The sequence below is a fragment of the Siphateles boraxobius genome, unplaced genomic scaffold (genome assembly GCF_051911475.1).
Source record: "Siphateles boraxobius isolate OS27281-9 unplaced genomic scaffold, OSU_SipBor_1 25, whole genome shotgun sequence".
NCBI classification, from domain to species: Eukaryota; Metazoa; Chordata; class Actinopteri; order Cypriniformes; family Leuciscidae; genus Siphateles; species Siphateles boraxobius.
The window spans coordinates 13027642-13051576 of NW_027508866.1; the positions used below are offsets into that span (position 1 = coordinate 13027642).

General features: G+C 43.6%; 1 protein-coding gene across 1 annotated transcript; it reads right to left on the bottom strand.

The window, feature by feature from the left end:
• Positions 1-8414: 8414 nt before the first annotated feature.
• paxbp1 (PAX3 and PAX7 binding protein 1) lies at positions 8415-20496 on the bottom strand. The gene is made up of 18 exons (XM_077242773.1): positions 20081-20496; positions 19343-19471; positions 18835-19017; positions 18332-18553; positions 17962-18062; positions 15183-15406; positions 14540-14729; positions 12612-12735; positions 11946-12048; positions 11285-11400; positions 10991-11190; positions 10739-10889; positions 10497-10618; positions 10281-10357; positions 10072-10138; positions 9803-9949; positions 9560-9714; positions 8415-9149 (listed from the first exon to the last, which is right to left on the bottom strand). Exons 1-18 carry the CDS (start codon positions 20355-20357, stop codon positions 9032-9034), a joined length of 2706 nt encoding a protein of 901 aa, XP_077098888.1. The 5' UTR covers positions 20358-20496; the 3' UTR covers positions 8415-9031.
• Between the last annotated feature and the right edge of the window lie 3439 nt (positions 20497-23935).

Here is a 23935-nt window from a genome sequence, read left to right on the forward strand (position 1 = left end):
TCTGTTAACAGTAAACCCCGCCTACTTTGATTTGATTGGCCATCTCGATCATTTTGACATTGACGAGTGTTGTTAGACCGCTGCGGCAGGCTAAACTTAAAATATAACTGTTTTAAAAACCTTTTTGTATTCCTAACAAAGGGGCGCTAAGTAATGTGCATTGTTTTATTAGCGATTATTTTAAGAAATTCCATTTAATGACAGTCAGAATTCCTAATTTTAACGCTGGTAACGCCATTACATAATTGATATGGCATCAAACATGGTTGCTTAGTTTGAAAAGAAAAAAAATGGCAGAACTTTATTATGATGAAGATCTTAGACAAATTAAGGGAAAATCTGATAAACAGAAGTGGTTGGAAGTAGATTTTCATTAAAATGAGACTCATATCATCTAAATACATGCATGTTTGGAAGCCCCCAACACGCACACAGAAAAATAAATAAATTCATTGGTAGCTCATAATTATGATAAAAAAGTAAAAATGTTTGCATACCCAGTCAAAATTACGAGATTATGTTATAACTATTGAAGTAAACAATGTCATAAAAATTCTAAATTATGAAGTCATTGTCAATATATACTTCTAATAATTATGACTTAAAGGAATAGTTCACCCAAAAATTAAAATTACCCCATGATTTACTCACCCTAAAGCCATCCTGGGTGTATATGACATTCTTCATTCAGACGAATACAATCGGAGTTATATTAAAAAATGTCCCAGCTCTTCCAAGCTTTATAATGGGAGTGAATGGCCGTTTATGTTTCGAAGTCCATCCATTCATGAAAGTGTCAAAAGTGCTCTACACGGCTCTAGTGGGTTAATAAAGGCCTTCTGAAGTGAAGCGATGTGTTCGTCTAAGAACAATATCCATATTTAAAACTTTGACTAAAATATTTAATTAGCTTTGATTTACAGCGAAAGAGTAACCCCTGACATAACGCATTGACGAATGCGGAAGCACTGAGGATAGAGCAAAACAAAACACCAGTCACGGATTAGAGAAGTCGAGAATTTTTAAAGAGAAATGTCGGAGGAGCTTGAGTTTGTTGCCCAGCCGTTTGTTTGAATTGAGAGGTGTCAAAGCTTACGCTATTCCTACATCATACATCGTCAAGTGTTACTCCTTTGGCGTAAGTCGACTTGTGTAGGCCGTCTGCTGAAAGCTAGTTCCCTTTCGAGAGGTCTCTCCTATTGCGTAAGTAGCTTACGCTATGGGAAAACTCCTTTTCTCGAGAATATTGAAGTCTTTATGTAAAACGCATTGCAGCTGCACAGCTGACAGCAATGAACGAAGGAAGCTCGGTCATTGGCTGTGCTGCGGCAACTTGCTTGAACCAATGACGGGGCGACTCTGAATGCGCGACCAATGAGCGCGCTTCGCGCCCGCGCGCGTCAGAGCCCGCCAAGATGGGCGTGGCCAAGAGCTATTTATTGGGCGCCCCGTCATGAGAGTTCTTTAGATTTAATCTCCTTCAGCGAACACCTTCTTCGCTGGATCCTCCGGATTATTGAAGCCTTCGCCGCCGTCGAAAAGCATACCAGCGGGATTGATACGAGGACGTCGGCACCTTCAGCCGCCTTCGAACGCCATCCTACTGAGCCATCCGGCGTGCCACACACGCAAGTATCTTTACATCTGTTCGCCCCGCGACACTTGTAAAAGAGCAATTTTCTGAGGCGTTGTTTCAAATGCCTTCCTGCGCGTCGTGCAGAGACCTTCTCCCGGACGGGGATCGTCACATCATCTGCGCTCGCTGCCTGGGCCGGGACCACGCAGAAGCTGCTTTGACCAAGGGCGGATGCCCGGAATGTGATGACCTGGGTCTCTCCGCACTGCGGGCTCGCCTCGCCGCTTTCGCCGTGAGCGAGCCCATCGCCCCCACCCCTCTGTTTGAGCCGCGCACTAAGAAAAAGCGCCGCTCACAGAGGCTTCCTGAACCGGAGCTCAGTGACGTCACGCCGAGCCAGTCTCCGCGTGCTTCACCGCCGCTCTTACCTTCCCCACCGCCGGTTCAGTTCACCCAGCCGGACCCACACCCCTCTAGCAGAGCGGTGGGCCTTGTGACTTTCGGCGCGTCTGAGGACGATGGGGGAATGGATGACAGCTTGTCCATCGACGCTGCATCGGACGACTGGCCGGGCTCCACTCTCGACCCCGCCCCGTCGACGCTAGCTAGCACGAGCGGGGGCTCCACCATGGATACGGAGATTATCCGCGTCCTCTCGAAGGCCGTAGAGGACCTCGGGCTCGATTGGTCTTCTCCCGAAGAACCAACCCGAAGCCGACTGGATGAGTTGTTTCTGCAGGGGCGCCAGCAGACCCCTCGGCAAAGGCCTTCTCCCTTCTTCCCGGAGGTTCATGACGAACTCACCAAGTCATGGAAAGCCCCCCACTCTGCGCGTCTGAAGCCTTCTTTTTCTTTGTCGCTCTCCTCTGTGGACGGCGCGAAGGAAAGAGGCTACGAGGGAACGCCGCCCCTAGAGGAGGCCGTGGCCAATCATCTCTGCCCGCCCTCCACCACCGGATGGAAAGCCAAAGCTTCCCACCCCTCGAAGCCCTGCCGCACTACTTCTGCTCTCGCCGGTCGCGCCTACGCCGCCGCCGGCCAAGCTGCATCAGCGCTTCACTCAATGGCGGTACTTAAAGTGTTCCAAGCTAAGCTTCTCCGCTCTATGGACGAGTCTGGCCCCGAACCCGAAGCCTTTAAGGACCTACGCAGCGCAACTGATATAGCTCTGCGAGCCACGAAGGCCACCGCCCAGTCTATTTGCCGCGCCATGGCTAATTTGACTGTTCTCGAGCGCCATCTGTGGCTGACTCTGACGGAGATGAAGGACGCAGATAAGGCGCCGTTTCTCGACGCACCTATCTCCACCAGCGGGCTGTTTGGACCGGCGGTTAAAGGTTTCGCCGAGCGCTTCACTGAGGCCCAGAACGCTTCACAAGCTATGCGCCATTTCCTGCCCAAGCGCTCCAGCTCATCGCAGAGCAGACAGAGACCGCCACAGCCGCAGCGGGCTAGAACAGCTCCCACCGCCTCTCAGCCCGCGCCTCATGCTGACGCTCAACGCCGCTCGAGCTCCCACAACCGCAAGCCGCCTCCTGAGCGACGGGGTCCTCGGCCCATGATTGTGCTGAACCCTGAGCCTCGAAAGCCGTCCTAGCCACAGGAATGAGAAGAGAGAGTGCGTGTCTCGCAAAAGCCGGACCACTCTCTCTGCAAAAGCTCAAACATTACCCAGTCCCCTTACAGGCGGCTGGAAATGTCCATACAGCAGTCAATGGGCCAGTCACAGAGCTCGCTCACCTGCAAACAAACGCCGTTTTTACGGCGACGCACAGAAAACACAAAAAGAGTCTTTTTCTGCCTGTGTCACTAAGGGTTCACATGTCCATAAAGTGTGCATTCCCAGATACTGTCAAAACAGTGCCAAATTCATTCCCAGCTCAGGCTGCGCGCCCCATGAATGTAGATCACGTGCCTACGGTCATGTACGCACCACTACACACAAGCACTGTTCACACAGTTATGAATTCATCCCCAGTAAAAGCGGGAAACATTATAAAAGTGACGCGTGTGCCTACCACTGTTTATGCACCCCCACTTATAAACACTGTCCTTACAGTGTCAAACACAACCCCAGCTCAGGCTGCGAGTTTTACAGACATAGCGCGCGCTGTTGTAAGCACACACGCGCCCATTCACTCAGCTGCTCAGCGCGCGCCCGCGCCTCCGAGAGCTACGAGCTCAGGCGATTCGCTGGCCGGGTCCCTACGTCACAGCGGCCCGCCCCTAGCCTGTATTCAGCCCATATCTGTACACGCAGCGGCATGGGAAAACATTCCAGATATGCCGAAATGGGTATTGAATATAGTAAAGCACGGATACTCGCTCCAGTTCGCTCGCAGACCACCACGTTTTACGACTGTGGTCGAGACGAAAGTGAGAAAGGAGTGTTCACAGGTTCTACGCACAGAGGTGCGCAAACTAATAGAAAAGGGCGCTGTGGAAACTGTTCCCCCCTCTATGAGCGAGGCAGGTTTTTACAGCCGCTATTTTCTCGTCCCGAAAAAGGATGGTGGTCTCCGTCCCATCCTAGATCTCAGACACCTGAACAAAGCACTAATGATTCGCTCGTTCAGAATGTTAACAACCAAGCATATCCTCGCGCAAGTACGCCCAGGATATTGGTTTCTCTCAGTGGATCTGAAAGATGCTTACTTTCACATTCCAATAGCGCCTCATCACAGGCCGTTTCTGAGATTCGCTTTCGAGGGACAGTCTTACCAGTACACAGTACTTCCGTTCGGCCTGTCCCTAGCTCCCCGTACATTCACGAAATGTATGGATGCAGCACTTTCCCCCTTGAGACGAAGGGGAGTGCGAATACTGAATTATCTCGACGATTGGCTGGTCCCAGCACAATCACAGAGTCAGTTAATAACACACAGATCTTGGATTATCAGCCATTTAGAATGCCTGGGTCTAAGAATCAATTTAGCAAAAAGCATACTATCTCCCAGCCAGAGGATTTCTTTCCTGGGAATAGTTCTAGACTCGATGCAAATGACAGCGCGTCTCTCATCAGAGCGCGCGCTCACCATCCGGCGCCTTGCAACATCATTCAGGGCGGGCGCGCGCGCCCCCGTCAAGCGGTTTCAGAGGATGCTCGGTCTCATGGCCTCAGCATCGGCCGTACTCCAGCTAGGATTGTTGCATATGCGCCCTCTCCAACGCTGGCTCAAGAGCCGCATCCCTACTCACGCGTGGCGTTCGGGCCACTTTTTAATCAGAGCGAACCACGGCTGTATAAAAGCCCTGACGCACTGGAAAGCCGCCGACTGGTACCAGTCAGGCGTGAGTCTGGGTGTGAACACAAGGAGAAAGATGATAACGACAGATGCCTCCAAAATAGGTTGGGGGGCCCTTTACGAGGGCAGGCCTATCTCCGGCTTTTGGTCAAACCCGGAGAAGCGCCTACACATAAACTGTCTGGAGATGAAAGCGGTCGCTTTGGCTCTCAGAGCCCTGCTTCCACATCTAAAAAACGAACACGTCCTGGTCCGAACGGACAACATGACGGTAGTGTCGTGCATAAATCGCCAGGGTGGACTCAGGTCAAGCTCCATGCATTCAATGGCCAGGAGACTCATTTTATGGTCCCAGCACAACTTGCGCTCGCTGAGAGCAGCGCATGTGCCAGGCGCCCTGAACCAGGGGGCAGACATGCTATCCAGAGACAAGATTCTCCCAGGAGAATGGGCTCTCAACCCGCTGACGATTCAATGGTTATGGAAAACCTTTGGCAAACGGAGATCGACCTCTTCGCCTCCAAGGAGAACGCGCACTGCTCTCTTTTCTTCACGAAGAGCACGGACGCGCTCGCCCAGAGCTGGCCGAGCCGCCCCTTATATGCCTTTCCCCCGATCGCGATGCTGCCACAGGTCATCAGTCGGGTCAGAGAGGAGAAAAACGCAGTGCTTCTGATAGCCCCACTCTGGAAGAACCAAACATGGTTTCCAGATCTGATGCAAATGCAATCTGCACCACGGCCGATTCCACTGAGGCCAGACCTCCTCAGTCAGGCCAGTGGGATGATATTTCATCCCCGCCCCGATCTGTGGGCCCTTCATGCATAGCCCCTCAACGGGTTCCCAGGAACCTCACGAGTGGAGCGCTAAAAACCATCGCTGAGGCGCGGGCGCCCTCCACGAGACGCTTATATGCCCAGAAATGGAAAGTGTTCAGTGACTGGTGTAATGCCAAGGGCCTGAACCCTGAGACATGCGAGATTACGAACGTACTCGCTTTTCTACAAGGGCTTCTGGAGGCGGGCCGCACCCCCTCCACGCTCAAAGTATATGTGGCGGCCATCACAGCGTCACACAACCCTGTAATGGAACGTCCATTGAGAAGAAACGACCTAATTATTCGTTTCCTAAGGGGCGCTAGGAGGATGAACCCTTCACGCCCCCCCTCAGTGCCGATCTGGGACCTAGCTACTGTCCTAGACGCTCTTAAAGGGCCCCCGTTCGAACCACTCCGAACCGTGCACCTTAAACAGCTCTCGCTCAAGACTGCGCTCTTGCTGGCACTCGCCTCGGTCAAGAGAGTGGGCGACCTGCACGCGCTTTCGACAAGCGCTGCCTGCCTAGAATTCGGACCTAACGACTGCAGGGTCGTCCTTAGAACGAAACATGGGTATATTCCTAAAGTGCTCACCACTCCCTTCAGAGCACAGGTTATCTCCCTAACTGCGCTATCGTCTCCAGCAGACGAACACGACGCTAATCTACTCTGCCCCGTTAGGGCTCTCAGAGTGTATTTGGAGCGTTCTGCCCTATTCAGACAGACAGAACAACTGTTTGTATGCTTTGGCGGCCGTACGAAAGGTTCCGCCGTTTCAAAGCAGAGAATCTCTCACTGGATAGTTGAGGCTATAGCGCTGGCTTATGAAGCTAAGGGACTTCAATGCCCCTGGGGAGTCAAAGCACACTCCACCAGGAGTGTGGCTTCTTCCTGGGCATGGTCGAGCAGGATACCGATCGAGGATATTTGTGCGGCGGCAGGCTGGGCCTCACCGTCCACATTTATCAGGTTCTACAACCTACAGGTCCCGACATTGCATTCCAATGTACTATCAGCATGATACTAGTTGAACTACGAGTTCGTATCTAGATTATGTATGTGCTTGTGTCACACTGAGCGCCTTCTAGCCGCTTTGTATTTTTCCCACATATAAAGCTCGCCTCTGCCAGCTAGTTGGATGATAACTTTGCTTTTCAGCTCAGGCACCTGCCTCTGGCTATCATAAGGCGAAGTTCAGCACGCACAGCGTTTTGCATGGTGTTCCCATAGCGTAAGCTACTTACGCAATAGGAGAGACCTCTCGAAAGGGAACGACTCGGTTACTAACGTAACCTCGGTTCCCTGAGAGGAGGGAACGAGTATTGCGTAAGCTGCCGTGCTTGTGCTTGGTTAGTTCGCTTCAGTCGTTTTAACCTAAAGAACTCTCATGACGGGGCGCCCAATAAATAGCTCTTGGCCACGCCCATCTTGGCGGGCTCTGACGCGCGCGGGCGCGAAGCGCGCTCATTGGTCGCGCATTCAGAGTCGCCCCGTCATTGGTTCGAGCAAGATGCCGCAGCACAGCCAATGACCGAGCTTCCTTCGTTCATTGCTGTCAGCTGTGCAGCTGCAATGCGTTTTACATAAAGACTTCAATATTCTCGAGAAAAGGAGTTTTCCCATAGCGTAAGCTACTTACGCGATCGTTCCCTCCTCTCAGGGAACCGAGGTTACGTTAGTAACCGAGTCGTTATTTTAGCCGATAAAGTTTTAAATATGGATATTTTTCTTACACAAACACATCGATTCACTTCAGGCAGCCTTTATTAGCCTTTAAGTTGTGGTCACATTTACTGTCGTTGATTGAATTTTCACAGGCTAATCAACACAATCAGGATTTTCGCATGAGGACGAAAGATTTCCCAATGAGGACCAACAGAAAGCTGCTTGATTTGGAAGTGACTTCTGTGTGAGCTGTGCTTCATGAATCACTACACCATTGGCGATAATGGACTTTGCTCACAAATTTTTGCTAATGTGAACACTCCTTTAGTGTCTCATAATTTTGACACGGTCATAATTATGATTTACCAAAGCATGATTATTTTCTTGTTATGTAAATGTTCTTTCACTCGCATGAGCCAAGAAATAGAAAGAAAAAAGATATCTTTCTAGACCACATGGTTCAAGATCAGAAAAGTGCAGTTTTGAGCTGTTGGTGGCACTAGAGGGTTTGAGATCAAGACCACCAGCAAAGTTCAGACTCTCACCTCTCAGTCTGCCAAATATTCCTCCGAAGGGTATAATGGGCTGCCATAGACTCCCAGCCAGAAACAATAGGAGCCTCCACACCTTTAGTGACTGTCCCCTAAAAATAATGAAAAACCACTAGGGAGGAAAAGACAATTCCTTATAACGGCAAAGTTACATATACATAAAAACTCAAAGGTAACATCTAGTTGGGTTTAAACAAATGGCTTCTATAGAATCAAATTATGTATTACTTTCCATCTCAGGCTAAACCACACCTTGACACCTAAGGAAACTGCTGACACCTATAAAGTATACAATAAGCAAACACCTAACTGCATGTAAAACAGATTCACTTCATTAAATCTTAGAATATGCTACTGCATTACTAGTGTAATTGCAATGTTATTGCTGTTTCAACAAGTAAAAACATACTTGAGAAAAAAAAATTAATGAAAGTTACACTTTGAGAGTTGTAAGTTGCAAATACAAGAAAAAAATCAATTCATGAAATCAAGTTGCAAATGTGAAACCGCAATCGTGAGGTCACAACTAAGCTGTATATAAGGAAGGAATTTATCCTGAATAATCATTAACACTTTATTTATGCAAATAAATCATTTCAAGGTTCAGGAAAACAACAACAAACAATAAGTACATTTGTTAAAGTAGCACATGGTTTTGTTTGCCAGCATGTCATGTTCGTTTAATTAGGGATGAGGTTGGCACATGAGCAAGACCAAACTCTGTTTTTGAGATGGGCACAGATGCTGGATCATTTGACCCATGGCTGTGAATAAATATTTTTTGAACGTTGTTCACAATATGCTGTATGCAACCTGCTCTCAAACTGCAGCCTTTGAGGGAGGGGAAAGTGTACAGAACCAATAAATTCTTACAGGTACTGAAGAGTGATTGATAGTTTAAAAGATCCAACTAAGAGATCCCATCCGTTTAAAAAAAGTAAAAAGAAGTGACGCCTCTTCAGGTAAGAGACTACAAAAGTCTTAACACAGCAGAGTGCACTTCAAACCCAAATCAGTGACAGTTTCAGTGTTCCTGAAGGTGAAACATCACTAGAGTCCACCAATGTGCCTCGAAAGAAAACCCTTCAGCCACACAGATAAATGTACAATATTCACAGTATTTACACGGTGTGGTCAATCCAAAAATGGCCAGTGCGGTGTTCCATTGGTTTGCCTTTCATTTGTTCTCGAGGAGAGTCTTTATATCTTTAATGCCATGTTCTGACGCAACTGCGATCACGTGGTCCAAAGCGTTGAGTCGTCCCAGATGCCTAATCACATCCTTTATTTGTTCCCTATGTAGAGAAACAAGAACTGTTTTAATAAAAAAATTGAGAGATAATGCTTACATTGCAGAGCAATTAAAATAACTATTATTGATGTACATAAACTTACATGCTACATCTTAATTTTACTTTATATACATTGGAACCATGAAACATATGAACATATGTATACACACAACCAATGTTAATTAATGAAATGTTAATTTGATGTTTTTTAATATATTTTTCTTTTCCACATTAAAATCAGTATCTCCAAAGAACAGTGGGCAGATCCCCGAGGCCTAGAAAACCACCAGACTCCCACTGAAGGCCCCTGTTTTATATTAAACCATCATCATACTTTTATACTATGTTAATATCCATTATATCTTTGTGTGGCATCTACAGAGATGTTGATTTAACATAAGAAACCGCTTTACCTCACGGTCCTCTTCTCCACGTCTGATCCAGCCACGCAGCTGCGGTACAGACTACTGGCCAGGTGTTTCAAAAATCTGCAGAAGTTCTCGAGCTGAGGAAGAGTCTGTTGTCCTTTCAGACTGCTGAACCACTGCACAGGAAAACACTCCACCACCTGAAGGCAGGTTAGGGTTAATAGAGGGTTAGAATGACTTCATCTGTAAACAGTGTTTATATGAATATTAATTCCAAAGTAGTCATACTCTACGGCATTTCTCCACATGTTCCTCGCTGGCGTCTGTGGTCTGCAGGGCTGAGAGAATGTAGCGGTTTAGTGTGCTGTCCACGGCGAGCTCCTTCAGTGCTGACAGAGACAGGATCCCATCCCATATTAAGATATTCCCAAGTAACTGAGCACAAGAAAGAGATTCAGCAGAGAATAAGCTTGAACAATGTGTAACTAAAAATATAGATGCACTGATTTAGACGACAACAGAAAGTCTCCAGAATATTTAAGCATGACTAGACTTACCTTTACGCAAGACCAAAACTGCCTCTGGGAAAAGAGGTAAGGACCAGAGTTCTTGTTCTCCATGGCACTTTAAGAGGAGATAACAAAACATTATCAGCATCACACTGGTTTACACAATATATTCGGTCACAATCAGAAACTAGAAGATACATAAAAAGAGCAGCATATACAAACAGTGACAACATGAGTGATTCTGCTTTCACACTCACTTTTTCGGAAACAGAGGCAGGAAAATGTCATCATCGAGAGTCCGTCGAATTCGCAAGACTATGGTCCTTAGAAGCTCCTAAAAGATATTAGATTTTTGTTTCTCAATGACAATCAGATGCAACTAATGATTTAAACCTGTAAAGCCTGACATATGAAAGTTGTTTGAGCCTTTATACATTATTATTAAATCGTTACAGTCTCATCTCTTCACTGACTTGTGTGTTGCGGTTGTCGCCATGCAGCACAGTGGGATAATCTTTGATCAGTCTCTGCATGAAAGCCACCAGTCTGGACGTCTGACTGCTGGAGAGCGGATCCCACACCTGATCCGTCAGCACTGAGGGCGGGGCGACAGGAAGGGCAGAAATCATGTTTTAAAAGAGTGATTTAGGTTTGAGATGCTGTTCTGAGTTTAAAGAACTGAACCTTTACAAAGATGGGAAATGGACAGACTAACCTGCTAGCTTAGGAAGAAGCACTCTTTCTACAATAGCAGGAAGCAGGCTGTTATCCATCTCTTCCTCTTTCTTTAGAGTGCTCTGCTCCTCACAGCCATAAAAGAGCAAAGACTCAAACCACAGCATGTACTCAAAGTTGGGACACTCCACCTGCAGAGATACAAATAGCATCATTTTGGCAATTAAAAACTGAAATGTTCAGGCGATGCAAAGCAGATCCCAAAAATGTGGAAATGACATGCTCTCTGTACCTCAAATGGAGACCATGAGATGAGCTGCAGTCGAATAAGGGGGTTAAAGAGTTTAGGCAGGCACAGTCCGATGTAGGCGTCTCTGTAGCATGTAAAATACAGCTTTCTCCAGGTCTCGAAGTGAGACTTTATGTTGTCCAGAGAGTGGAAATCCTCCACCACGTCCTCAAAAACCTTCTTTGACTCATTTAAAATGCGATCTGGAAATCAAAAAGATGAAAAGGTTAATCGGGAAAAGATTGAAACGCAATCAGCAGCAGCCAATCTTGTATTGGTATGCGTTAGGTTGGTCACCTCTCTCTAGGTTGTAGCTGGTGATGTCAGTGGACGTCTCTTCATCATCACTAGACAGCCCCTCCTTATGCTCGGCTCTCTTGCCGTTCTGCTCTCGAGCTTGTCTCCGACGGGTTCTGTTTGGATGTGTCGAAACAGAGTGACAATTATTAAAACTGAAATACATCACAGAAAGTCTACCTAAAATAGATCTGGGTATTGATACAGATTTTCTGATTCAATTTATTTCTGATTCAATTTATTTCAGATTCACTATGTCCTGATGCGATTTCTTTTATGATTTTAATTCATTCCATATTTGGAAATATTTCAGTTAGTGTTAAAAGGCCCACTTCTGCTATCTGCCTGACCGACATTGTGACGATAACACTCACTTTTGCACATTTTCAAAAAAAATTGGCCATTACAGGTTACTATTCAAAGCTAATGACAATGATACTGATGAGATTAGAACATTTTTACTAGATTTGGAATTAGTATAATACAAAAATAACAGAAAAACAAAACAAAAAAAACAACAATAATAAAATAATAAATATAATAAAATAAAAAAAATAATGCATTATTTTAGTTTAGGTTGTAGGCGTTTGTTTAGTTTAGAGGGTATATTTCACACACTAATAGTCAAGGGTCTACATATATAGCTTTTTTTTTTGCATACCGTCTGGCTTCTCTTTCAGCTATCCTCCTCTGCTTGGCAAGCTCTTGATAGGCTGTGCGATCTCGACCGAATGAGTCCAAGTTAGGGGCCATAACAGCCTTACCTGAAACAGAAAGAACAGACATTAACCCTCAGTAAAGCTGAACTCACCAGCCCTGTTACAACCTATACTGACAGATCTAATAGTCATTACCTACTCATTAATATAGCGTACTAGATGTTCATGCATTATTCCACAAACATCAGTAAAAGGTATTTTTAATTTAATTTCATGCACATTTCTATTTCCCCTTTTCTGATGTCATCAGAACTAATTTCCAACTACAAAGTTAAATTTACACCTGCTCAATTTCACTTGGCTGAGATGGAAACTCTCCTCCAATCACTTACCTGCTCAGCATCTAAACAATATATCACTGATAAATAAGAAGCCAGTAAGCTTTCACCATCCGAAAGCCACATACACTTTCATTTTTCTTAATCTCTCTCACACACGCACACACGCGCACACACGCACACACACACACACGCACACACACACACACGCACACACACACTGTGCGTGTATTATTCTGAAGTGCAATTAATCATAACTGTATAACAAAAATGGAAAGGAAAAAAAAAACAATGAGGCCATTCAAATAAAAACCTTCAAGATGGACTGACTTGAAAGGCTGGAAAACTCCGACGATTCATCTTTAATATCATCCTGTCTTCTCTGGACGAGACGGGACGCCCGCTGCCGAAGTAACTGGTGCATGGCGACCTCTAGCTCCAGAATAACAGGCACCTGAAAGATACGATGATTTTTGTGACAGCTGAACCAAAGACAAGGGGCCGGAGACCGAGACGAGGGGCTTAGTGTGCTCTGCTGTGGCATGATAGAGAAAGCAGCCAAATTAAATAACTCTAGACACAAAGCCCTTTAAAGCGGAGTTGTATGAAACTTCTTTGAAAGCATTGTAGGTTGTTTTTGACAAACAGCTCTTTTTCATTTAATGCAGCTGGTCAACAACATAACTGAAGTATAATTGTTCAAAAGTAAGTACAGAATCAAAGATGGTTGCACAGTCAGGAATTTGATAGACTGCAACAGCGCCTGTTCACTTTTTCAACTGCCTTGGTTCCGGAAGTATTTTTCCATTAATTTTTCCCATAGGAATTTTTAAAAAGTTCTTAAGAGTTTAAAGCCATGAGCCAAACCAACCAGCTTCGAGGTGAATCACAACATTACAAATCTTGATTAGCAAAAAAGTACTCTTGAAAATAGTACAAAAAAAATTTAAGAAAAAATTCACAACTAAAGATGATGCTGATTCTGTATATAGAAAAATTATATTTTACATTAACTGCAAAATATGAATATATAAATACTATGCAGTTTGAGAGTGCAGGGACATGATTACATCAATTATCATATGCAATGTTTCATGGGAATGGACAGGCACTAAAAACAGCTTTTTTGCTTGGTGCAATTTTTTGATTGGTGGAGATGTCTCTACTAAATAATGGTAAAGTAGTTTTTCACCAAGAATTCCACTGTAAAACATGATTTAAAAAATAATAATTTGAAATAAAGCAGGCTGATGGCTTCAACAAAAGGATGCGTCATCAATTAACAACCTCTTAGCTCTAAGCTCACAGTAGTTTAAAAGTTATTTCAATTCCCCTAGGGAGAAATCAAATGGGATTTTTACTTTTGGTACCCGAATGTTGCACTCTATAGTTTTCATAAACATGTACTACAAATGAATGTAGATATTAACAAATCCTTGGGACAAGCTAACCCTAAGATAATGCAATCATTAAGCTATCATCAGGCATTCAAATGAGAGCTTAATGCTACAGATGCATGATTAACGCATTTTGCCTTTAAAGGGCAGTATAGGCCACTGGTGGTGTAATAGAGATTTACCATTTGGGGCTTTTTATTACTTTTAATGTTTTTTAAATGGTTAAACAACACCGTAAACAAGCTACTTAGCTACCTACTGAATTGGAAGTCTCACACACAAAAAAAAGGAAGTTTGAACCATTACTTTCTAAATAACATGAAAAGGTATTAGATAAATCACGATAAAGGCCTTTTTTCAACTAATAACACTTTTGGTGCTATGTTAGTTCCCAATGCATCATCATAGACACCATGATTTATCTATAATGCCTCTTTATAGCTGAAAGAAATGAGAGAAACAGAAAGAATCTCTTGCTGCATCAGCTATGGGAAAAATATGGAGGATTACAAAATAATCCATGATCTGATGGAAAATATGACCTGCTGGACAGCTGAAAATGAGTTTAACAAACATAATAAACATGAACTATGTGATTATATATACACACATTACAAATAACTGGTGTTGTTTTTACTACTAACAGTATTATAAAACGAATATGGTCATTTTAGTTGAAATAAATACATTTAAAGTCTAATTAACTACACAAAATTCTGACAGGCAACATCCAATAAACTTTGAAATCATTCCAAATGAAATACAGTAGCAAGGTCTGGAGAAAGAAAAAAAAACAACAACTGAAAAACAAGTCAGTAAAACAAACAGCAGCAACATAAAAACAAATGCATTCATTCTTACCTTTTCACTGAAACACTCAAGCAAGTCTCCAACATACCCTCGCATTTCTTGCAAGAATCTATATTTGTCTGCGGCCTCCTGTGAGGAGCCCTCTAGGAGCTGGATGGTCTTTTTTGAGGCCTCCAGCTCCTCCTGGATCTGCTCAAAGCGCTGGGCATTGGAATTGTGCCCCTGGTGCATGAAGCTCAGCCTGGTGCACAGGGGAGTCAAAGAGAGGTTTGCTATTAGTGATGTATGGGGACATCACCAGGGTCGCACATGTCCTGATGAAGACGATTAGATCTAAACAATGCAATTGAGTCAGTAAAACAGCTGCAGATTTTAGCATCTGCAAATACTGCATCCGGAGGAAGAAATATTACACTTCTGCAGAAACAGGGATACCCAGACTTAACCAGGAACAACGTGTGAGGAGATATGCGCCTTGTGTGTATCCTCACTATGCTGGAAGTCCAAAGTGCAAGCTTTCATCTTCAATGTCTGAATAGGGCAATTTTATGGGACGTGCATGAAAGTGATCAGGGCATTAAAAACTATAAAGTGTTGGTTAGTTAAACTCCTAGGAAATACCAACTGGGCAGATTTGAACTGGCAATTTGATGGGTTACAGTGACCGCCGATGAGAAGGCAGTTCAGACCGTACCTGTCTTTGAGACGTTTCTTTACCAGATCTGTTGTTATAGGGGTCAGGTCACAAGAGGGAATGGGATAAGGAACTGTGGGCTCTGCTTTCAAAGTCTTGCTGTTGTCGGCTCCAACTGTGATGTTGGTGTAGCTAAACGGCATGGCGTAGGACGCTCCATATGGCTGCGAATCATAACTGCCTTGGTAATACATGGTTGTATCCTCGGATTGGGTGGCTTGGACCTAAAATATCAAAACAAGAGGAGACAAAAGGATTGGTGTCAGCATTAAATATTGCAAATTCAAAGTGCAATTTATAGTACACTGTCGGAATGTGAACAGAACTGGTATCATCATTCAACAGTTTAGGACCAGAAAGGCTTTTTTCAAATGTTTTTGAAGGTTACATTTATTTGATTTAAAACACAGTAAAAAAATATTTTTAATTTGTTACATAATCCTTCAGAAATATGCTATTTGGAGTTCCAGAAACATTTCTCAAATTTGATCAATGTTTATCAATGACAAATAGTTTTACATCACGTCACTATGCCCGCCCACTGGCGTTAGATGATGCGAGCGCCATGTCAAATGCAAATAGAACCCATTATAAATCATGGACACTGGGTGGATAAAGTATACAGATGCCCGTTCACTTTCTGAATTAATCCAAGCGCTTAAGTCTGCTAATGAGGACAAATGGAAGAGTAGATGGAAGTGTAACGGGACGGTTGCTTTGACGCATCCTGTTTAAACAGCTCATTTGCTCATTTCTGCAGACTTCAGAACGATACCAGCATCAGGAACAAGTGGATGGTGAATTTTTAATTAAGAGTAGGGTTGTAACGGTATGAGATTTTCACGGTATGATAATAGTCTCAGAAAATATCACGATTTCACGGTTTACGGTATTAAACAATGATTATTATTATCAGCTGCAATGAACCTTAAATTAATGAAAACTGATAGGGTTTTTTGGTTGAACATATGGTTTATTAAAACAAACTTTTTTAATCTACCTTTTGAAAAAATAAGAAAGAAAAAATAAAGCTGCAGATCTCCCATTTGAACAAACATGTTTGATCAATTGAATTAATAAAATTCTTAATTTATTAATTATTATTTAAGATAATTTTTATTTTGACAGGTTGTACTAAACTCCTATGAGTTTCAGTCAGAGTGTATTTGACAATGATTATTTTCAACAAAATTATGAAATGCTTATTTAGTTCTCTCAGAGCAGCTCTGGATATGTTCATGTGTTCACGTCCTTATATAGTGAGTGAGACGGCAGATGCTTTAAACACCATGAACGTCCCACATACTTGAGTATATACTAGGTGAAACGGTGCTGCTCATTCACACAGACACGCTGAACAAGCAGAATATAGATTTACAGTTTTTTGCGCTGTTTAATAGACACACTCATATAGCGATTTTATTTATTGCACAGCTATATTTTAGATTTATTCATCCATCTATCAAATCGCGCATTTTACGTGACATCTGCGTTATATTGTAAATTCCCTCAGCAACACGTAAATAATATGGACTTAAGTTATAAATGGAACTTTATCTGCAGGGAGGGAAGGTGTTCGCGAATATGGGAGAACATATTTGACATATTTCCTCATTTTGCAGCCACGTGGAAATAAGTTGCATATGCGCATTTGAGATCTGCTTTAATTTTTTTTCCAAAACCGTGGATAAGCAAATGTTCACGATATGATAATCGTACAAGTCAATATCGCGATAAACCGCCATACCGGTATACCGTTACAACCCTAATTAAGAGATGCACTGACTGCAATTTTCTTGGCCGATTCCAATTTTTTCGTAAGTGTGACCTACTGATAAAGATTTTTGCAGATTTCTATTTTCTTTCTAAGATCTATAATTGACAGCATATACAAACAAAGATTTACTTTTCCTTAATGCAAAGTTGTATTTTCATTTAAAAAAAACAAAAGTAAAAAGTCAGCAATAAAATAAGTACAAATTGAAAGTAGCACAAACAAATGCATTAGAATAAAGAGACAAATTAAAATAACATGGCTTTAAGTTTTTCAGATGGGACTAACAGGTTATTATTCAGGTAAGACACACTACAGAAATTAAAGTAATCAAATGTAAAATAACAGGATAGTCTTCCCTGTAAAAATGAAATACAGATGTGCTCCAATATACTCTTACACAGCATGCCTTATCTTTCTCAAATACTTGTGTTCCAAAACTGACTGTTTACCTGAATACTCACCAAGATGGGCATTTCGTAATTATTTTAAATTTTAAGTGGCGCCGCTAAAGTAATTTAAAGCACAGCTGACGTTAAACGGACCGTTCGGTCCCTGGCCAGTCGATTGGTGCATCTCTATTTTTAATGCTGTCATGGATAGCGCCGGATGATTATTTGTTTGTTTGGAGAATTTGACTGCAGATTGTTTTGTAAACTAGGCACAGTGTAATGGAGTTTGCAAAGAAACTTTTGTTGAAAGATGAAGCAGTCAGTTGTATTGGGTATGACAGCAGCTACAATCATAACAGTGGCCCTTAAAAATAGATCATTGCTGATAAAGGATCAAAAGGTTTTTGCTTCAAATTAGTGTTGTGATTCACATTGTATCTGGTTGGTTTGGTTCATGGCTTATAACTCTTAAATGAAGACTTTCAAAAAAAAAAAAAAAGTAGAAAAAAAAGAAACCTTCCGGAACCAAGGACGCTAATAAAATGGAAGACGGGCACTGTTCCATTCTATGAAACTTTCATATATGCTAGTTGTGATACTCTGACAGACTCACCTGCGGGATGCTAATGCCCTTCCTGATCTGCTCCTGCTCCCAGCGATTCACTTCCTCATCCTGGCCATTATCTAGAGCTTCATCATCACTGCCTTCAATACCTGAATCACAACACAGACACATGCAAAACAAACACTAAGGTCAGATTATGGTTAAGTGCACATCTTTACCAGGATCTGATCTCTCACACAATTCCTATTTATAGTTATTCTAGTTTATCTTTTTTGTGTGACTTTTACTTAGTGACATGACATTTATTACAAGGACAGTCCCTCTGGAGAACAGGTGAATGGGGGTTCCTGTAATTCTACATAAACAAGTTTCAGATTACTAGAGCTCTGAATTGCGCCCACATGCATCACAAACTGACCGATCTCCTCCGCTATTTTCTGCCTCTGAGTCTTTATCTTGACTCCACTGAAGTTGATTCTCTTCTCATCTTCATCGTCGTCACTGCCGCCGTTCTCATCTTCATGAACAAGGCGCTTGTTCGTCGCTTCATTCTCGATCAACGGAGCCTCACCCCCCAGCTCTCGGGCCATCTGCCTACGTTTACGAGCTGCATGAATGAAGGCTGCATCGGGGATCTCACCTGTTGAGACGTATGACTCTTATTATTGGTCTAAATACAATGATTAATCACCTTCATGTGAATAAGTTTAACCAGAAAGAGTCGAAACGAACTAAAATCAATTTGTTTGTCATATAAAAAAGTGGATTTGATCACATATGTTGTTTAACAACATTCAATGTTTAACCACAATACACATCAGCAGGTTGAAATGTTTAATAAGCAAAAACAGCCTGATCATGCTGACGTTGGTCCTGTGACTTGCTCTACAGGTCCAGTCTGGATGTCATGGAAACTCTCACCTGGTCTAAGCGAGCTGAGGGCAGACAGAGTTTGGCTAAAGGCTCCACCCGCAGACCTTTGCTCGCCCTCCTCTTCTGGTTCCTCATTGCTGTCCACCTCCATTTCTTCTTCACCCTGTTCACTGCTGGCTCTGCTGCCCACTAAGGGCTCCTCTTTAATTGACAGATTATAAGCAGGTCCACCTGAAACGAACAAACCAGTGAGCCAGAATACAAACTTATATAACTGGTCAGATGCACTGGCGCCAAGATTAGTGAGAGGGTTTGTGATACTTTTGAAGGCTAAATCACCACTTAAAAATAATAACTCTAAAACAAAGGGGGTCAAACTCAGAGCCGATGCCAGGACAAACAAACTGGTGTGGGGCCATAAATAATATTTCAGGAATAAGCAATTGATCACATCTGTGCGATTGTATGCATCTGCAGTCTCCTGATTCTGCTTCATAGAAATGCATGATATTATGAAAAGATTTTTTTTTTTAAAAGAAAGAAAGAAGTTTAGTACCAATGCGTGTGCTTTGCTCTGGTATGGCAGTGGTGGTCTTTTCCAAATCATCCTTGTATTCTTTCTTCAGCTGCTTGACGATCTTCTTGCTGTGATAGGATTTCTTCACACGGAACACATCAGTGTCGTCTAATAATGAGAGATATATAGTGAATCTATAAAATTCATACACTAGATGATTGAGTACATAATGCATAGTTAAGGTGCAAAGTGTATTATCAAAGAATTTAGATAGCATGTCGTTTGGGACACAACTTCAAAGTATTATTCAGGGACCTCACACTTTCTGATAAATGAATGCAACTGTCCATCTATTTTTATCATTACTGGATAAGGATATTTAAAAAGCATTTAATTTCAGACTGATTCAATAATGATTAATGTAAACCGATGTATGAACCGATTCACTGAAAATAATCGACTCAATAGCTATTTCCACCTTTGACATGACTGGGAATTCGAATTCTTATCACTGTATCATATGGTCTTAAGCTAATCATTGAGTATATTCTAATATTTGATTAACTATTACTAGATAATATAATATGCAAAGTAGCTCGCGTTTTCAGTTAGCGACTGTAACTTTAAAGACGCGAACAGTTATATAATTTAAATAGACTACAAATAGATGATGAACTGCACCGCAAAACTTCTACACGAACAATATGTGAAACATTCAATTGTTTTTATGTAGATTTATTAACGTTACACGTGTCTTTAATGGCAGTTAATAAGCACCTTCATCGTCGTGGAAGCTCAGCAGACTCGCTTTCGGTTCCTCTCGGATCTCCTTCTTTCTCTTCTTAAGTTCTTTGTTGACCTTAACAGCACCGGCCTGAAACCCGTTCCCATGGTTGTTAAGCATGTTTGCTCCAGGAGCGGGACCAGTGCTAGACTCGTTAGGGTTCGCCGACTCTTCAGCCCCGGGCCCGCCGGACTGCTGGACCTCCTCTTTCTCCTCGTCGTCCGATTCATTCCTCCGCCTGAAATTGCACCTCTTAGCTTTCTTAAACATGGTTATGTAGTGTGCCACGCCTCTAGGATAGTATATACAATCAGATTTTTAGGTTTTTGCAGGGCGCCAAGAATGAAAACAAATCCACCATTTTGCTTTTGCGGAAACGTTTAAGTACCTCTGTGAATGTTAGATTTGGAGAGCGGCAGCGGGAACTCGCTGCTGCCATCTAGAGGAGAGGTGCCATATAGAACAATTTGAGAAGGTTACATGTTTTTTTGTTTGTTTGTTTGTTTGTTTGTTTGTACACCATGTTTAGGCACACGAAGCACGCCCATAAGACATGTGCTAGTTATCTATAAGGAGCAACGGTGCATGGTACTAGTCTTTCAGCTAAGCTGACAGTCTCATTTCTTTTCTATATGGACTTGTTTTTCTATTTGTTGGTTTCAGCCATAGACTGTTACAAATATGGACGTAGTGTTCATGACGTCACCCGTAGGTTTCTGAAGAGCGTTTTTGAAGCCTAAAGTGGGCGGAGTCGCTCGTAGCCATCTTGGAAGTGCGTTACAGTGCGTCACTCCCGGATAAAAGAAAATGGGCAAAAAGGCGGGACGTGGGTGGAGTTGAGGTGCCTGGATGCTGAAATTACGCCCGCCTAGCTCGACGTGATCGAGTTTGCTCAGGCTAACTAATGTGCTACTGGCCTCGCGCTAAAGTGACAGCTGACTTGAAGAAGTAGACCTAAAGCCAATAGTTAAAGTTCATGTTTTTGCCCTTTGAAATACTATAATAGTTAAAAGACATAACTATCAGTGAGACTATGTGTATTGTGATGCATTATTATTCTCATGCAGTAACTTACAATATTTGCTCTGAGCGTGTGTGTGAGTGTGACAGTGATTCATGCGCATAGGCCTACATGTCAGTCAGCGCGGCATCGCACGTCAAGTTCGTAGAGAGCTTTATTCAGTCCATTTTCAATTCTGATAGATATTACCTTTAAAGTTCAAGTAATGCACTAGAAATCCGCGCTCATTTAAGGGACGAAGAGAAAGCACTGACACCTGCAGGATTTCATCTGAGGGTACTTTTTATTGAACACTAAAAAGTTAAATAAGCATACTATAGTCTATCTGCTCCGTAAGATCAACGGCACCGCAGAACGAGTGTGGCCTCTAGATCTTAGACGTTTTTAAATTTGAACTCCAAAAAGCAACGATATTGTCAGAAATCCATGAGTGCATGTTCACAGAGGAAAAAACTGAAGAACAGCGCTGGTTGTTCTCTCGATACTCGACAACGACGTAATCCAACGGCGTGGGCGAAGGTATAAGGGCGGCGTGTAATAAACTGTATGAAATAATCCCAAAAAAAGTACAAACACGGCAGAGATGACAAGTTCAGCAGCTGGAATCAGCTGAGGTTCATACCTGTCTGTCTATCCTCTCTTCCGCAACTGTGTTAATGTTATGGTTTTTTGTTTGTCCAGCATACACGTCGTGCAGATACACTTCTGGTCAGCTTGACAGAAAACTTCTATTGGCCTTTCATGTTTTTTTACACAGATCATCTCCTGGAGTCGTCTGGTAGCTTTCATCAAATTGTGTCTCTTGTCTTTAAAAAAAATTATCGTGCTTTTCAAGGTGCTTTTGTGTTCCCTTTCGAAAACAGTTCACTCGTATTGCGTCTGCTAGACGCTATGGAAAAATTATTTTTCCAGAGAATATTGAAGCCTTTATTTTAAAACGCAGTACAGCTGCTCAGCCAGCATAGTGCAGAGCTATAAGCGTGCTGATTGGCTGGGCTGCGGGAACTTATGGCGAGGTGGCGTGGCTGCGCGAACCTATCAGGCCAACGATTGTCAACGATCAGCACCGTTTTTCCCTGAAGTTCATGACGAACTGACGAAGTCATGGCACACCCCCTACTCGGCACTTCCACCTCCGCAGCACTCTCAACTCTTGACGGCGCCGAGGAGAAGGGACACGAAAAACTGCCCCCCCCAGAGGAAGCGCTGGCCGAGCATCTCTGCCCCCCCCAGTGGCTCATCTGTCCAAACCGTGCAGAACGACAGCCTATACTTCCGCTGGTCAAGCTGCTTCAGCCTTGCACACTATGGCGGTCCTCCAAGTGTTCCAGGCAAAACTCCTCCGCTCCATGGACGAGTCTGGACCGGACCCCACGGCCTTCTGCGATCTGCACACTGCCACTGACCTTGGAAGAAGAATGGCCAGCCTGGTAGTTTTAGAGTGCCACCTGTGGCTTAACCTCACGGAGATAAAGGATGCATTCAAGACTGCTTCCTGGACTTTCTGCCTTCTCAGAAAAAATAGCACTTTTCCTCTTGAAAGCACCTGGGTGGCCGGGTCCCTGACACACAACGGCCCATCCCCAGACTTTATTCAGCCCCTAGTCGCTATGGCCAAGGCCTGGGAATCCCTGACGTGTCAAAATGGGTGCTGAACACAATAAAACGAGGTTACTCGCTCCAATTCGCTCACAGACCTCCGTGCTTTAATGCCGTGGTCAGCACATCGGTAAGGAGCAACGTGGCTCACGTCCTCCGCACCGACGTGTTAAACCTGCTAGCAAAAGGGGCTGTCAAGACAGTTTCCTCTTCACAGAGCGAGTCAGGCTTCTACAGCCGTTACTTCATCGTCCTGAAAAAGAATGGCGGCCTCAGGCCTATTGTGGATCTCAGACACCTGAACAAGGCCCTAATGAGACGGCCATTCAGGATACTAAAAAACAAATAAATCCTCTCGCAGATTCGCCAAGGGGATTGGGTTGTGTCAGTGGATCTGAAAGATGCTTACTTTCACATTCAGATAGCCCCCATCAAAGACCATTCTTGAGATTCGCTTTTGAGAGGGTGGCTTATCAGTTCACAGTCCTGCCATTAGGGCAGTCACTGGCACCTCATACATTTACGAAATGCATGAATGCAGCTCTCGAGACATTCTGCGCGCATGTGAATGCGCATTCTGAACTACTTTGACGACTGGCTCATTCTGGCCCAGTCTAGAGATGGGGACTCGCACACACGGTGACTTCAGACTGGACTTGAGACTCGTCCTCGAAAGACTTTAGACTCGACTCGGACTCGAGCTGCGGGAGTCATGAACAATGTTTATTTTTTGGAAACGTCTGATGAGCTCGCTGTTATTCCCCTCCCTCCGTTACGTATAACCTGCCTATGTAACACATACGTATTGGCTGCATGCGGCCACACATGAGAGGACAACAAACAAATATGTCGACTGCACTGGTCGCTGCTGTGCCATTCATCGTAAGCTTTGCAGACATCCCGAGTCTCCCCCATATTGATAGCGGCTCCCTGATGCCTGCAAATTAGTTAAAATCTCCCGGAATCTAGAGCGAGCAAGCAACAGCTTGCACATACTGCACTCCAAACTGTGTTTCGCGCGCATGGCAGAGAGGGAGAGAGCGAGAGACCTTGCGTGTGTGTGCTAGTGTGCGTGTGTGCCCCATGAAACACATGTAAGACAGCATGTAGGACCCCCGTCGACCGAACAATCAAAAATCAAACTCTATCATAAGGAAGTGTGATCATTACATTTTTGTGGATAGTAGCCTATATTTCACATCATTTGGTTGCAATAGTGTTTTGCATT

Bases quoted from the DNA above. Each gene is read 5' to 3' on its own strand.
- paxbp1 (XM_077242773.1), bottom strand. From the start codon at position 20,357: ATGTTTAAGAAAGCTAAGAGGTGCAATTTCAGGCGGAGGAATGAATCG. The intron at 18,063-18,331 runs GTCAGTTTGTGA...GTTGTGATTCAG, and splicing joins GAAAATAGCGGAGGAGATCG to GTATTGAAGGCAGTGATGAT. The intron at 12,736-14,539 runs GTAAGAATGAAT...CGTATCTTTCAG, and splicing joins TTGAGTGTTTCAGTGAAAAG to GTGCCTGTTATTCTGGAGCT.